The sequence below is a fragment of the Eschrichtius robustus genome, chromosome 7 (assembly GCF_028021215.1).
Source record: "Eschrichtius robustus isolate mEscRob2 chromosome 7, mEscRob2.pri, whole genome shotgun sequence".
NCBI lineage: Eukaryota > Metazoa > Chordata > Mammalia > Artiodactyla > Eschrichtiidae > Eschrichtius > Eschrichtius robustus.
The window spans coordinates 77,788,058-77,805,356 of record NC_090830.1 but is presented as its reverse complement, the minus strand read 5'-3'; the positions used below and the strand labels follow the sequence as shown (position 1 = coordinate 77,805,356).

At 36.5% G+C, this 17,299-nt stretch overlaps 1 protein-coding gene across 1 annotated transcript in view; it reads right to left on the bottom strand.

Annotated features, from left to right (window-relative positions):
* MCU (mitochondrial calcium uniporter) overlaps positions 1 to 17,299 on the bottom strand; it is a 215,039-nt gene that overhangs the window by 16,259 nt on the left and 181,481 nt on the right. The window contains exons 3-5 of the mRNA XM_068547779.1: positions 10,362 to 10,532; positions 8,668 to 8,772; positions 72 to 232 (exon numbers count right to left, since the gene is read on the bottom strand). Coding sequence (XP_068403880.1) covers positions 72 to 232; positions 8,668 to 8,772; positions 10,362 to 10,532 — 437 coding nt within the window. The remainder of the gene's footprint in view (positions 1 to 71; positions 233 to 8,667; positions 8,773 to 10,361; positions 10,533 to 17,299) is intronic.

Here is a 17,299-nt window from a genome sequence, read left to right as displayed (position 1 = left end):
GAAAAAAAGCAAACATATACGCTCTGGAAAAAATACTGGTGAAAAGAAAAGTGTGAAATTTGAATCTGCACCTTTTCCAGGGGCGCCAGTTGTTCTTTGAGATCTTCTAATCTTTCGATAAGCTCCCTTTCCTTGTTTAACTGGTGCTGCTCGATGCACAAAGTAGTGTATAACTGCTGGACCAGTGTCTTTACATCATTCAGTGTTGCTGCGTTTTCATAGCTTAAGAGGTCTGAAAGAAAAATATTACATTTTTAAAAAAATGTATGCCTTAAATGAAGAGTTGCTATTCCTAGGGCTATTAATGATAAGAACAAGGCAGATTCATCCACTATAGGGGTCCCACCTTCAATGTTAAACTGAAGGAAAGGGATAGTTCCTTTTTAAAAAGCAAGAGTCTATAAATCCTAGAAAGTAAGCTCATATTTGGGCAACTTGAAAATTTTGAAGCCAACATCCACCATTATATTCTTGGAAGTATAAGTGCTACAAATGAGGCTACAAGTAATAATAATCTTCATTAGATAAAGACAAAAAATTTAAAGTAATATGGCAAAAACTAGTAGAGAGGTTTAGAATTAATCTGATTATCATGCTTATTAAAATTCTGATCTATAATTTATCTGTGGTCTTGCCATTTTAATTGGTCATTTTTTCCCTTTAGTAACTAACACTTAAGGAAAAAATATACAGTAGTTCAAATTTGCAAATACTAGGGTATAAATAAAACTATCATTATCCTAATAATCTTAGCCCCTATATACCTTCCCCCTAGCATATCAATTTTTATTTATTCCCGTTGGGCAAAGACAGAATAGCTGTATGGGTCTCAATATCAAGCTTGAAAGGGCATGAAGTTATGAGAATAACTGAAAAGGTAAAAGATTAAATAATTCTTTGATTCAATATCCTCTTCTGTGAGTAGCATGTGCTTCCAGAAATCTAAAAATTGTTTTGAAAATTTAATAAAAAGTCAGCTGATCTCAGCTGTCAAATAAACTTTTTAAAAAGCACCAGAAGTAAAGCTTTTGTTTTAGAATCTTATTAGCCTTAAATGTGACATTTTGTTAGCTACAGCAGAAGGTCAGACTTTTTCTAAATCAAAATAAGCCACAGTCAGAATTAGTCATGTGTGTATTTCAAATATTCTTCAAGGATGTCTTTTAGTAGTTATCACAGAAATTCAATCAATAAAAAAATTCAAATAAGGGTAGCAAATTGGATTAGAGAAGAGCTGATATAGTAAAATGGGATATAGCACCTAGCATAGTATCTTGCATGCTTCAGTGAATGTGTGCTGCATTAATGGGAACAGATAAAAGAACACTTTGAGTTCTAGAAGTCATCTATGTCAACAGAGTCTGCTTTGCACTAAAGTTGCATCTCACATTCACATATGGTTCTACACTTTCCAAAGTTACAAAAAGAGAAAACTGCACTCTAGAAGGTCATAGTGAAGTGGTAGAGTCCATGCCTCCTGACCCCCAGGCCTGGAACTGAGTTATGAGGCTTTTACTATATCAATATTAATATTTCTCCTGCAAGCTCAGTCCTCTTTCTTTTTTTTTATTATTTATTTTATTTTTTGCTGCGTTGGGTCTTCGCTGCTGCACGCAGGCTTTCTCTGGTTGCAGCAAGCGGGGGCTACTCTTCGTTGCGGTGCGCGGGCTTCTCACTGCGGTGGCTTCTCCTGTTGTGGAGCAGAGGCTCTAGGCTCGCGGGCTTCAGTAGTTGCAGCACGGAGGCTCAGTAGCTGTGGCTCATGGGCTCTAGAGCGCAGGCTCAGTAGTTGTGATGCATGGGCTTAGTTGCTCCGCAGCATGTGGGATCTTCCCGGACCAGGGCTCAAACCCGTGTCCCCTGCACTGGCAGGCAGATTCTTGACCACTGTGCCACCAGGGAAGTCCTCAGTCCTCTTTCAAAAAGATAATTTTTTAGGTAGGTATAAATTACCTATGGTAAACAAAATCCTCTCACATATATTATCCCATATTTATCCTCATGGCAGCATATAATCCACAATTTATAAATGAGGAATTTTGAGTCCTAGAGAGATAAGATTAACAAACATTTTTGTATTAGGTACTGATCTATTCACTATAGAGGGGAAAAAAAATCAAATATGAGGTGGTTTCTCTCCTTAATGATGTCTAATAATGATATTCACAAAGCTGCACGGCTAGCAGGGAGTGGGAAAAGGTCTTCTGACTGGTAGTCCAATAACTTTTCTATTCCATGTCCTTTCTTTTTCCATTTCCACTTTCAATACCATAGTTACACTGTATTTGCTTAGAAATCCAAGGAGGGAGAAAAGGAGGGAGGAAGGGAGGAAAGAAGGAAGGGAGGAAAGAAGGAAGCAAGCAAACAAACGAAACAGACCCTCTCCTCTTCCTTTTCTTAATGAACCACACACATGTTAATGATCAAATATGTATAGACAATCATAACCTGAAAATCTATAAAATCTGAAATCAGGCTTGGTATTTGTTTTATAAAAGAGTTTCTATTAGAATGTCATTCATTGAAGACTTATTATTTTAAAATTAATATTCATATTACGGGTTCTGCTGTGTAGAAAATTTATTTTTTATATCAGTCTTTTCTTTCATGGCTTCTTCTGTGTTTTATGTTATAGGTAGAAACATATTTTTCACTCCAAGTTTGCAAAAATATTTCTCTTTTGATTTTTTTCACTATGATAAATTATAAAATCAGCAGCTAAGTGAATGATAATATACATTCATACAATGTAACACATAGCAGCTGTGAAAAAGAATAAGGAATTCTTTATGTTCTGGTATTTTAAGATCTTCAGAATACACTGTTAGGTAAGAAAAGCAGTTTGGTGGTTTTATACCTTGACATCTAGTTAAACTAGAATTATGTTTCCCCATATATCCCAAATTCCCTGTATGGTTCTGAATTAGAGTTAGCCAAAAGAGAGATTCAAGTGAGGTTTTAGAAGGCAGAAGTGAAGCAGAAGCCATCAGGCTCTGAAGGTTGTCGTTAGTAGTGCGAGACAGATGCAGAGTTGCCTGGAGATGCCGGTGTGTGCCTGCTCTCCTTGGCTCTGCATCCACCTCTTTTTTTCAACTGCCACCTCTGATGATTAACAGCAAATCCACGCCCACAGCCAGATGCAGCTTTCTAGAGCTGTGCTGTCCAAAACAGTAACTGCTTGCTGTGTGTGGCTATTTAAATTTAAATTAATTAAAATGAAATAAAATTTAAAATTCTGTTTCTCAGCCATACTAGCCACATTTCAAGTGCTCAATAGGCACATGTGACTGATGGCTACCATATTGGACAGTGCAGAAATGGAACATTTTCATCATCACAGAAAGTTCTATTTGATAACACTGTCCTAGGGATCTCTCTACCAGCCCTCCTTTGCTAATTCTTCTTATCCTAGTAGTTGGACGCACTTGAATTTCCAGGTTCCCTGGCAAGCTTTGATTTGTCCACATGTGCCATCACTTCAAAATTAGTAACTTTTCTCTGATCTTCCAAGCTCCCCTTTACAGACTCTTACTTCTTTACCTTCATCTACAACTGTACAAAGTCTCATTCCTATAAAAAATCTTTTATCCCACTTTATTCACATGCTTCTGCTTCCCCAATTGAACCCTGACCGACATGAACAGTATATGTATGATATGCTATTATTTGCATAAAAAGGGAAAAAAGATTTTGCATTCACATTTGCTTATGAATGCACTGACTCTCTGATAGGAAACAAGAAACTAAGAACAATGCTTGCTGGTAAGAGGAGAAAAGGGTGGCTGTGAAACAGGGATGAGAAAATCTTTTCCCATCTACTCTTTGACTTCGGGAGTTGAACATTGTGAATGCATTATCATTCAAAGCAAATAAAATTTAATGTGCTACAACATACCTTCAAACAGCAATGAAAAGACTATAAAATGATAATTCATAGGAGATCAATCTCACAGATGTCCAATTCTAGACCTGGCTGAACACAGAGTTGTTATCTTTCTGATCAGTAAAGCCCTGGCAAACTCAAGAGACTTAGCTTTATTTTGTTAGATTTTCTTGACAGGAAGAACATGCTTCCAAGGTATTGTCATGGTGGAGGAAAACAACCTCAAACCCTTGACCCTGAAAAATGTGCCCACCTATTTGGAGATGAAATTATAGGAAGAGAGAAGGTAAATCTGCTAATGGCTTAACAAAAACACTTTTGGAATGATCCGTGTATGCTTCACTAAAAATGCAATTAAGATGTTTATTAATGTTTCTGCACATGCCATCAGTGCCAGGATAATTAAGGTACACAAAGACAGGGAGATGTGCAAAAATAATGGGGATTAAAAAGTCTTTTCAGCTACTATAATGGTTTGGGAAGGATTCTGGCTATCTGAGTCTCTGATAAGGTATTCATTATAGTTGGTATTTGGTTTGCCTGTTCAACATTTTCTCTCAATTACTTACATTATTAGGAGAGAAGCAAGGTTTCCAATATCCTCTGGATGGATAAATGGGGGAAAGGGCTTAGTGTTGCCAATCAAGATGAGTCTCCTTAGCACAAAAACTTTCAACGACCAGTGCTCACAGGGGAATCCAGCCATATACAGCTTTGGTAACCAAAAGAATGCAATGGAACTTGCAGCTAGCCTTGCTGCTATGACCTGCCCCCTTGTTCCATTTCAGTTTTTTCCTGCCTCTTCCCGCCAATGTTGGCATTAGGTACAAGGGTTGTCAGTACTTAGGTATTCGTAATACCTATGACTGCCAATCCCACATAAACAACAAACATGGCTATATTAGATCCTATATGAATAAGCCCTCTATCCTCAGTGCCTGCTGAAGTATGTGAAGTTAAGGTTTACTGGTGCACAACATTCATAGAGCATTTTTAGCTCTAAAGTGTTATCCATGTACAGGGAAAAGAAAAATAGGAGAGAAAAGCGAAAATTAAAGGGGCGTAAGGAATGAGTAGAAAAAAACTGTGTCAAAACTTAAAAAACTATTCTGGAAAAGTTTTCCATCATTAACTATTTTAAAGTATATTTGTTCCATCTGCTCCATGTATATATAAAATCCTAGTGTTCTTCTCATTATCTAACACCCAAAACCTAGTGCCTTCAACTTCTTTTCTCCATTTAGCTTTTTCACTAAAAACAGTGACAGTGTGGGGAAGAGGAGTATGTTTACTCATCTGCATGATCGGAATCCCTCCTCAAATACAGAAATTCAACTGTTCTCTTACTCACTGCAGCTGACAAACAGTGGTGACTGGGAGGAAGATAATATGATGGAAACAGAATGAAAACCTATCTTACGTTTATTTCAAAAGAAAAAAAGATTTTTTTTTACTATGTTTTAAAAATTGAGGGAGGGCTTCCCTGGTGGCGCAGTGGTTGAGAATCCTCCTGCCAATGCAGGGGACATGGGTTCGAGCCCTGGTCTGGGAAGATCCCACATGCCGCGGAGCAACTGGGCCCGTAAGCCACAACTACTGAGCCTGCGCGTCTGGAGCCTGTGCTCCGCGACAAGAGAGGCCGCGACAGTGAGAGGCCCGCGCACCGCGATGAAGAGTGGCCCCCGCTCGCCGCAACTAGAGGAAGCCCTTGCACAGAAACGAAGACCCAACACAGCCAAAAAAATATAAATAAATAAATAAATAAATAAATAAATAGAGGGAAAAGTGTTTACGAACTTAAAACAGTATTATTTAAGCTTCTGTGAAAAAAGTATATAATGACATAATCACTCATTGACTAATAACAGAGCTGAGAGAGATTTGATGTCTAAATTTAAATATTAAAATGGTCTTTTAAAGTTTTATACTAATGCTACTATTGAGCTTATGAAATTTCATACTTCAAATTACAATTATCCCATGAATTATAGACTTCTGACCCTTGCAAACTTCACATTCTAATTGACTTCTAGGGAAGGTAGATAGCTATCCCACAGTTCTGAGATACAGATAAAACAAAGAGTTGTAAGGCAGCCAAACTGATTACCAGAGAATCAAATATAATTTCTCCCCTTTTCAGTTTCTACCTTTACTTTCCTTATTCAACTTGAGAATAGCCCTATTTAAAAAATTAAAACTTTCATTTCTCTTTTAAAAACACAGTATTAGACAAGATGGTTGGAATTATTCATTGATTAAAATACCTCTAGTTTTTGACAACATAAATCTTTACTTTCCGGATTGTTATACTTTATATAAGAATATATTAGTCAACTTTTAATATTTTACTAATGCAGTAGAAAATCAAAATAGAATGAACTCTCTAGGAAATTCACATACACACACAAAAATTGAATATAATGCCCTTAAGGTCTATCCATGTTGTTGCACATGGCAGGGTTTCCTTCTCTCTCATGGCCGAATAATATTTTAGATACACACACACACACACACACACACACACCACATCTTCTTTATCCATTCATCTGTAGATGGACACTTAGGTTGTTTCCATAGCTTGGCTATTGTGAATAATGCTGCAATGAACACGGGAGTGTAGATATCTCTTTGAGATTCTGATTTCATTTCCTTTGGATATATACACCAAAGCGGAATTGCTGGATCATACAGTAGTTCTATGTTGGTCAAAGGGTACCAATTTTCCAATTATAAGATGAATAAGTTCTGGGGATCTAATGTACAGCATGGTGACTATAGTTAACAAAACTGTAATGTATACTTGAAAGTGGCTAAGAAAGTAGATCTCAAGTGTTCTCATCAAAAAGAAATGGTGGGCTTCCCTGGTGGCGCAGTGGTTGAGAATCTGCCTGCCAATGCAGGGGACACGGGTTCGAGCCCTGGTCTGGGAAGATCCCACATGCCGCGGAGCGACTGGGCCCGTGAGCCACAATTACTGAGCCTGCGCGTCTGGAGCCTGTGCTCCGCAACAAGAGAGGCCGCGATGGTGAGAGGCCCGCGCACCGCGATGAAGAATGGCCCCCACTTGCCGCAACTGGAGAAAGCCCTCACACAGAAACGAAGACCCAACACAGCCATAAATAAATAAATAAATAAATAAATAAAATATTTTAAAAAATGCTTTAAAAAAAAAAAAGAAATGGTAATTATGTGAGATGATGGAGGTATTAACTAATCCTGTTGTGGTAATCATTTCTCAACATATAAGTGTATCAAATCATCACACTGTATACTTTAAACTACACAGTGTTATATGTCAATTATATGTCAATAAAGCCAGAAAAAAATAAAGAGCAAATTTAAAGAACAACAACAACAAAAAAAACTGAGTAAAATAAGGCCTGTACTTCTGTTATTTTAAAGAGAACGTCTAGTCCAAGAATCAGGGAATAAAGAAGAAAAACATATTAGTATAGCTAATATATAGCTAACAATCCTTGGTCTACATGTTCAATTATTCCAACTTAATAAAATCTGATTCAGTAATACCTTACTATTTAAAGGATTCTTTAACTCATTTAACTTGCTCAATATAGGATGACTACCTAAGTCAATGGGGTATACAAAAATCACAGTGCCTTCCCTCTGATCACTTGAAAAGCAAAGGAATGAAGAATTCAGAGAAGAGAATAATCACTTCTGGTTGGCTGGGAGTAAGAAAAAGAAAGAATGGGATCATGAAAGGCTTCATGGAAGAGCTGACATTGATGATTTTGACCTGAGGAAATAGGAGGTTAGGAAGAAAAGAAAAAGGCATCTTAGAGGAAAGGTGAGAAAACACTGAGATGGCAAAGGAAAGAGCAAAGGCACTAGAGGGTGGAGGAAAAGTAGGCATCTTTTAAGAGGAAAAGAGAAAAACTTTAAAGGTAGATGTGGACCAGATTTTGGAGGCATTCAATACTTAGGCTTTTACTTAGAACTTTTTCTACATTAGACACAATTCTCAAAAGCAGAATGGAAAATAACAAATGTCCTAGGAAGCTGATGGAGGGGGTGGTGGTGGTGGAAGGGGAATTAATGACAGCAGTGAGTGACAATGAATATCAAGGGCAAAGAGAGAAAGATGACCAAAAGAGACACACTTCAAAATGTTATTTTAGAGGGCTATTTAGTAGCATCAGTACTGAGCAAAGCCATATCGGAGTGTGGGGTGAAAAGAAAAATCAGTAAAACTAACTTTGTCTTTATTTAAATTTTTGATATTTTGTTTATCATGGATTTTTTGCATTAACTTTGGTTTTTAAAAGTAGTTCATGAAAATACTTGATTACTGAGTTTTTTGGCACCGGAGGCAAATATCCCATTTTTTCGCCTAAAAGCATATTCTTGTCCGAAGTTCCCAAGGACTACTATTGTACAATAATTGACTTTCAAACTGCTAACCTTGAGCCATCAAAAAAAAGGGGTTAATTCCTGTTACAAATGTTTAAGAGGACAGGGAATTCCATAATTTTTAAGAAAGATTCCCCCAATAACGTTATTAAAATAATATGACTTTTAGCTTGTATGGAAGGAAGGAGTTTAAGTTATGTAGAACACTCATTTATGTGAAACAGTGACAAGAGCCGATAATAAAGCATTCTGGTGTCTATGTTTTAGTCAGTGTACTAGCGAAGTGCTACCTATATGTAAAACTTTGACTGCTCTTTGAATACTGTCTGTTTCTTAAGTTTACCCAGGGGAAAAAAAGTTCTTTCCAAAAGCTGTTCTCACATTTCTCTGGCCTTATCAAGGTTACTTGTTACCTCTCTTTGGTGGTCGTACATGATACGTTAAGTCATTAATGACCAGTTTAAAGTCGTCAAGGAGGAGGAGGTCTATCCCTGTTGAGGCAGCAACTCGAACGCCATCTGTGAAAATTTAAATGTGAAAATTTGAAGGTCATATGTCCAAAATTATTCAAGAATGGTCAGGAAAAAAGCAATCCTCAAAATAGATTTTAAAATTATGTCTTCTCTTTTAAATTTCAGTTAACTTTTTGCCTTATCCCTAAGTTCTATGCTAAACAAAGCTTATACTATCTGAGGCTTTCTGTTTTCATGGCAATCTTCTTGGTGAAGATTTAACAACGTGTTTTTCTGGAAGAACTTTATGAACAAGTGAAATAATTACATAGATGTATAGGTGTCAGCTGGAAATCTAGGGTCACTGGGAGAGGTGCATGGATGTCTATGATGGAAGTTGGTTGAGTAAAACACCCCATGTTTTCTAATATATGGTACTTTGCAGTATAGTTACTGATTAGTTGCCAATAATCCAGTAGGGGCAGATGCTAGGGTTAGCAAAGTACACCAAGCTGATCTATTAATTATATTACAAGATGAGTTGAGAATTAAGAATATTTAAAATACTTAAACTACAGAAATGTGGCAAATTAGCAACAACTGAGTAAATCCAAGGGTAAATAGGTACTTACTGTACTAGGCTTTTACGTTTTCTGTAGGTTTAAAATTTTTCAAAGTGAAAGTGGGAAAAATGTAAGGCACTTAAAAAAAATAAATAAATGAAATGGATATCATGTCAAATGGGAATTTTTAGTGCCTTATATTATTTTCAAACCATATGTCTATTTTGTAAACATTTATGTGAAAGACCTAAGAAGATTTAAAAAGAAGGCCTAATATTTCATATCTTCAGAGATGATGGCTCAACTACTAGAAAAGTTTATTCTACACCTAAGGTAATGACAAAAGGTCTCAAAAGTATAAATGTGATTGATGGTTCATCTTTGCCCATGGCATTATATGTGAGGTGCTTTTGAATGAGATCCCTGTGTATATACCCTTGCTAAAACTGAGCAATCATATTCTGAAAATTGGGAGAGAAATCACCGTCTCTCTTGACATTTGCTAAGCAAAAGACTGTGTCCTAAAGTTAAGAGCATGGGATTCTTTTGCAGTGGTGTGTTTGTGTGTGTGTGTGTGTAAAAACAATTTGGAGTGAAATGATGGGTGGGTGGGAATTAATAATGAAGGTGTATGCCCAGTAGTGGGATTGCTGGGTGGTATGGTAGTTCTATTTTTAGTTTTTTAAGGAACCCCCATACTGTTCTCCATAGTGGCTGTATCAATTTATATTCCCACCAACAGCGTGGGAGGGTTCCCTTTTCTCCACACCCTCTCCAGCATTTACTGTTTCTTGATTTTTTGATAATGGCCATTCTGACTGGCATGAGGTGATACCTCATTGTAGTTTTGACTTGCATTTCTCTAATGATTAGTGATGTCGAGCATCCTTTCATGTGCCTCTTGTCCTTCTGTATGTCTTCCTTGGTGAAATGTCTATTTAATGGCCTATGTGGGAAAAGGACCTAAAAAAGAGTGGATATGTGTAAATGTATAACTGATTCACTTTGCCGTACAGCAGAAACTAACACAACATTGTAAAGCAACTAGGCTCCAATAAAAATTAAAAAAAAAAATAATGAAGGTGACTATACCTGGTGAATAGATTGCAACTCTGTCAATTCCCCGATCCTCTTCTTGTAGTTGTCGTAAAAACACACCAACAGAGTCTGAGATAGGTTTGAGTGTAAACTGGCAGCGTTCACGCCGGGATGGTAGCCTCACAGATATCACAGGCAACCCATTTTGATACACCACTGTCACATCTGAATGAAAAAGACCCATAACCATATGATAATTAGATTTCATTATAAGTTAAAGTGACATTATTAATCTTCTTAAATGGGGGTTTATTATTATTAGTGTGGCTTAAAATGTTTTCTAAGGTTCAAGAATATGCCCTTTAGCTTTAGTTGAAGGTTATTCCAGGAAATGGCTTATGGAAGATCATATCTATCACACAATTCACTTTGCAGAAAAAAGAATATATGCAAAGGATTATCTTTTAAGTGGGTCAACGAGAGGCTTTCCCAGGAATTTAAGGTAAAGTTCTTGGTATTGGTGAATACAAACCCTGAATCCATTTAGGAAAATTTTATTAAGTAGCCAGAAATTGCTGGGCCAAATTCTATACCTTGTAGGAGGTGGCTCTTGGGAGCCAGAGCTTTTTTAAGAATCTGTGGGGAATGACATGTGAAAATACACTAATAAGTGAGACTTACTCAAGGACAATCAACTCATATTTCTGTAGTACATATAATATTATATCCAAGGTGCTTGATAAGTAAGCATTCTCTTATACAATTTGGACATATTATGATATAATAAAAAACAATTCCTTTTAAGTTCTCTTGAACATTTTCCTGAGGTTAGCAAGAGGCCAAAGCTCAACTTTTGGGATTTACTAACAAAACGTTATTAAGGGAACCATTATCATAAGCTACACAACTGAAAGGATTTTCTACAACAGAACGGCACAGAATTCCTTATTTCCTTATCTTGTTCCTTAACAGTCTTGATTTATAGAACCTTAGTCCCTAAAACAAATGTCAGAATAACTCTTCCAAAATAATTTTCAAATGAATCTTTTAATAAATAAATTTTGAACCAGAATTTTTTACACAAGCAACCAAGCATTTAAAGATGATAATTTAGGGATTTCCCTGATGGCACAGTGGATAAGACTTCACGCTCCCAATGCAGGGGGCCTGGGTTCAATCCCTGGTCAGGGAGCTAGATCCCACATGCATGCTGCAACTAAGAGTTCACATGCCACAACTAAGGAGCCCACGTGCTGCAATTAAGGAGCCCACCTGCCACAACTAAGACCTGGTGCAACCAAATAAATAAATAAATATTAAAAAATAAATAAATAAAGATGATAATTTATCACTAGTCTGTGAAAGGAAAACAGGGTTTGGAATCAAATCTGGTATGGAATCCAGCCAAAAATAATTAATTAATTAATTAATTTAAAAAAACCCACTTAGCATACTGCTTTAAGATGAGTGATGTTTCTTTTTTTAAAATATTTTTTAAATTAATTAATTAATTTTTGGCTGTGTTGGGTCTTCCTTGCAGCACGCGGGCTTTCTCTAGTTGCGGCGAGCGGGGGCTACTCTTCGTTGCGGTGTGCAGGCTGCTCATTGCGGTGGCTTCCCTTGTTGCGGAGCATGGGCTCTAGGCACCCGGGCTTCAGTAGTTGTGGCTCGTGGGCTCTAGAGCGCAGGCTCAGTAGTTGTGGCACACGGGCTTGGTTGCTCTGCAGCATGTGGGATCTTCCCGGACCAGGGCTCAAACCCTTGTCCCCTGCGTTGGCAGGCGGATTCTTAACCACTGTGCCACCAGGGAAGTCCCTGATAATGTTTATTAGCTTTTTTTAAGAATCAAAAGATACACTCTATAAAGTTTTTAAGGATTCGTATCCCTCAAAATTGAAGAGCCGAGAGGAAATATACATAGAATAATGTTCTGGAGATTCTAAATGCATCAAACTTTTCATAGTTGTAGTCATTTACATCTTATTTCCTCGCCTGGTCTAGTAAATTATAATGCCTACAACGAATACAAAAGCCTCACACTACATTGTTTCGTGACTTAAATTTTAGAAGTAACCCTTATTGAAGCATAGTTTATAAACAACAATATACACTCTTATTTTAAATGAACATTTGATGAATTTTGACATAATAATCAAGATAAAGAACATTTCCATTAGCCCCCCCCAAATTCTCTTGATCCCGATTCAAGTTAACCCCTGGGCAACTACTGATTGGATTTTTTCACCACAGATTATATTTAGTTTTTCTAGAGTTTTATACTACTGGAATCATACAGCATGTACTCTTTTGTATCTGGCTTCTTTCTTTCAGCATAATGATTCTGAGATTCACCAGTGTTGCTGCATGCATTAGTAGTTAATTTGTTTTTATTGCTGAGTAGCATTTAAAATTGTGGATACACCACAATCTGTTCAATCATTCACCTGTTGATTGACATGTGGATTGTTTCCAGTTTTGGACTGCTATGAATAAACCTTTCATGATTATTTACTCACAAGTCTTTGTGTGGACATATGGTATACCTTTTCTCATCCTTTTACGTTTAACCTACCCACGTCTTTATATTTCAAGTGGGTTTCCTGCAGGCAGCATATGGTTGAGTCTTCCTATTTTATCCAATCTGACAATCTCTGTCTTTTAATTAAAGTGTGTATATCATTAGCATTTAATAAATTATAAATATTGTTGGGTATGTCTGCCATCTTGCTACTTTTCTTGACTCTACTCTTCTTTCTTCCACTTTTCTTCGATTCATTCCCTCTTTTAGATTAACTGAGTATTTTTTTATTACATTTAATCTCTACTATTGGCTTATTAACTGTACCTTTGCATGTTTTGGGGTTACTCTATAGCAGGTATTGCCAAACTTTTTCTGTAAAGGGGTAGACAGACATTAAATACTTTAGGCTTTGTAGGCCATAGGATCTCTGCTGCAACTTTAGACTCTGCACTGTGGTGCAAAAGCAGCCCTAGGCAATATGTAAACGAATACGCATGGCTGTGTTTCAACAAACTTTATTTACAAAAATAAGGAGTGCACTGGACTTGGCCTATTGGGTTTGCTGAACCCTACTCAAGGGTTTACAATATACATCTTTAACTTATCACAGTTAACCTTCAAGTAATATCATACCACTTTAGGTATAGTGTAGAGAACCTTACAACAATATACTTCCATTCCCCCTGTATTGTTCTATATTTTATTTCTACATGTTATAAACCACACAATACATTATTTTTACTTTGATAACTGATTATACTTTAAAGAAATTTTAAAATGAGAAAAATGTCTTTTATATTTATACACATATTTACCCTCTGGTGTTCCTCATTGTTTCTGGTATAGATCCACATTTCCATTTGGTATCATTTTCCTTTTGTCTCAAGAGCTTCCTTAAACATCTCTTGTTGACAATAAATTCTCTCAGTTTTGGTAAAGTGAGAAAAAGTCTTTATTTCATCTTCAATTTTGAAAGACATTTTTGCTATGTAAAAAATTCTAGGTTGGCTTTTTTTTTTTTCCTTTTAGTGCTCTAAAGAACTTGCCTTCTGGTTTGCACAGTATATGATAAATTTGTGTACATTCTTATCTTTGTTCCTTTGTATGTAATATGTCTTTTTTCCTCTGGCTGCTTTTAATATTTTCTCTTTATCATTGGTTTTTTCAGCAATCTGATTATAATGTTCCTTTCTATGGTTTTCTTTATGATTATTCTGTTTGGGAATTGTTAAATTTCTTAGCTCTGTGGGCTCATCGTTCTCATCAAATTTGGAAAAATTTTGGCCATTATTCAAATATTTTTTATGTCTCCCACCCCTCTCCTTATGGGATTCCAATTATACTTATATTAGACCATGTGGTACTATCACACAGGGCACTAAAACTCTTTTCATATTATTTTAGGAGTTTTCCCCTCTCAGATTCATTTTGGATAGTTTTAATTGCTATGTATGTCAATGTCACTGATCTTTTCCTCTGTAGTGTTTAATCTGCTATTAATTCCATTTATACGGTTTTCATTTCAGATATATTTTTCACCTCTAGAAGTTCCCTTTGTTTATTGTTCTATTTTCTATTTTTCTTCATATTATGCTTATGTTTTCTTCTCTCTCTCTGAATATAAGGGTCACATTTATAATAACTATTTTAAAATCCTTGTCTGTTAATTCCATCATTTCTGTCATTTGTAGGTCTGGTTCTATTGACTGATTCTGGCCCCCCCCACCCCCCACCCTGCAGCTTCTTCACATGCCTAGTAATTTTTGATGGGAGATTAGACATTGTGACTTTTACACTGCTGAATACCGGATCTTGTTGTATAGTTAAGTTACTTGCGTATTAGCTTGATCCTCTCTGGTCTTTTAAGACAGATCTAGAGAATCCTTTATTCTAGGGCCAATTTGGCTCCACTTCCAAGTTATGGTACTTCTGGGAGTCTCTGCTGAATGTTCATGTATTCAGTGATGTCTCTCCTCTCTAGCTGGTGGGAAGTCAAATGATTTCTGGCCCTGAGTGAGCACTAAGAGTTATTCATTTTACAGCTTCTGGTAATTGCTATTTCCTTGGAAGTTGTTATAGCCTGGCCTTGTGGTTTAGAATTTAACCAAAGCCTCAGGCTGCAAGCTGAAGCAACATAAGGTTAATTTCATTTGCTTCTCTTTTCTCAGAGATCAAAGTCCTGTCTTGCCTACTGTCCAATGTTTAGAAACAGCATTTTCATGTATTCTGTCTGGTGTTCTAGCTGTTGACAGCAGGACAGCAATTCCCACAGCAGTTAATCCTTTGTGGATAAATGATTTGAATTTTTACATAAAAACTAAAAAGAAGCAAAGTCAGAAATCTCTGTTTATTCCTTCCAAAAGGAGAGTCTGAGTTTCCTAAGGAAAAAGAGGCCAAAAATAGTAACATAAACTTAATACATAGCATGTACCACCTAAAGTTTTCAATATCTAAAGTAACTTGAAATTTTTGTCATTTTCTTTCTCATTTTTAAAAGAATCCTTAGCAATCCATTGTTTCCATAAAGTCAGAGCCAGCAACATAAATATCCCTATTTGTTCTATAAGCAGTAATGATGATGCGGTCATAAAATTAGGTGATTAACTTGTCTACCTGGTGTTTTCTTCCCCCCAATCCAGTCTTCTTTCTATTAATATATGCAAAAATATTCACACACAGATTTCAAGAAGTAGACAGAGTTGGATTTAAATAAAAGATAGGAATCTGTGAATCTTAAACACATAAAGTATGGAAGATTTCACTAATACATCAGTTTCACAGGAAAGTGCTTAGGGGTTACTGTTTTTAAATAACTGAGACAAAGTCAACAGATAAAATTAAGGTCTTTATCACTCAGTTTAACTTTTTCCTTTAAAGATTATAAAGCCTTTAAAAGGAATTAAATATGAAAGCTTTGAGAAACTCTGCATGGATAGCACATTTCAGAACTGACAAACCTTTATTACAATACTGCTTTTGAAATAAATCCCCAGGTCTCCTTCTTTCCCACACACTAGATTGTAATGCAAATGTTAGATTTCTTGTTTTGCAACCAAAGAATAACAATTACCATAGTTCCTCAAGTTTAACAATATACAAAATTGCTGTTGGTTGTAGTGAAGTCACAATGGGAATTTACAAGCTAATGATAGCTGTCAGCTACTATTCTCTAGAGATAAATACTCTTTTTAAGTGTAAATTGCATCAAGTAACTTTTTGGTTGGTTAAAAAAAATCTTTTGCTTTGATTTCCATTTCAATAAATAAGAAATAATCTAAGTATGTTCTATAGCAGTGTGGTTCAAAGAAACCTAGAAATTATGGGGCATCCCATACAAATACTGAGAGACAGAATATGACAACTGATTTAGGAATAAAAATTAAAAGGCAAGGAATTTTCCAGAGTAAGAAGAGAAGTGCAAGGACAACAGACACATGGGGTTGAAGAAGTATTTAAAAAAAAAAAAAGGCTTTGGAGCATTAGGTGTAGAAAAAAATCATATAATACAAATGCTTGTTATTTAGCCAACTGTTAAAAATTTATAGTAGGAAAATTAGTTGGTGTTCAAAATAATTAGTAAAACCTCCTCTAAAATATATCATTTTATGAACACTGTTACTGAACACAAGTTCGTGTGCCTGATGCACAGTGAAGCCAAACAAACCGAAATGTCAGAGTATGAAGCAGAGAAAGGTTTATTGCAGGGCCAATCAAGGAGAATGGGTGGCTTGTGCTCAAAAATCCCAAACTCCCCAATGTTTTGGGGGGAGAAGTTTTTATAGGCAAAGTTTGGGGTGAGGGCTGCAGGGTTTGTGCCTTTCTTCTGATTGGTTGGTGGTGAGGTAACAGAGCAGTGCCCCAGGAATCATGCGCCCAGCCTGAAGTTACTATCTTCCACCTGGGTGGGGGCCTTAGTTCCTGCAGAAGAACTCAAAGATACTGTCATGTATATTCCTTGAGGAGGAACCAGGACCCTGCCCCAAGGCTGCACTATTGCTTCTTAACTGTTCCTCCCTTGTTTCTGCATTCCCTCCCCTCCCTGATTAGCAACTGTTTGAATCAGCCCTTTGGAACTCAGGGAAGGCTGAGGCTGAATGAAGCCCATTTTCTACAAACAAGAAACGGGGACACAGAAAGGACTGGTACCCAGGAGCCCCACAGGGTCCTGCTTGGTTTCAACATGACTGTGTATCTCTTAAGGACTTATTATGAAAGGGAACTGGTACAATAAGGAAGCACATTTAGGGTGTTTTCTGCAGAGATACTTTGAACTGAACTTTATATTATATGATGGATGATTCCAGTGGTTTATGATCTTGCCATCATCTGTTTCTTTTCTTTCCCCTTTCTGTACTATTCTGCATCAAGAATGTGAAATACAATCATAGAATTTTAGTGTTGGAAGGGTCAGAGAAATCATACAGACTAATGCCCTTCTTCTACAGCTAAGAACAATAAAGTCCAGCAAGGT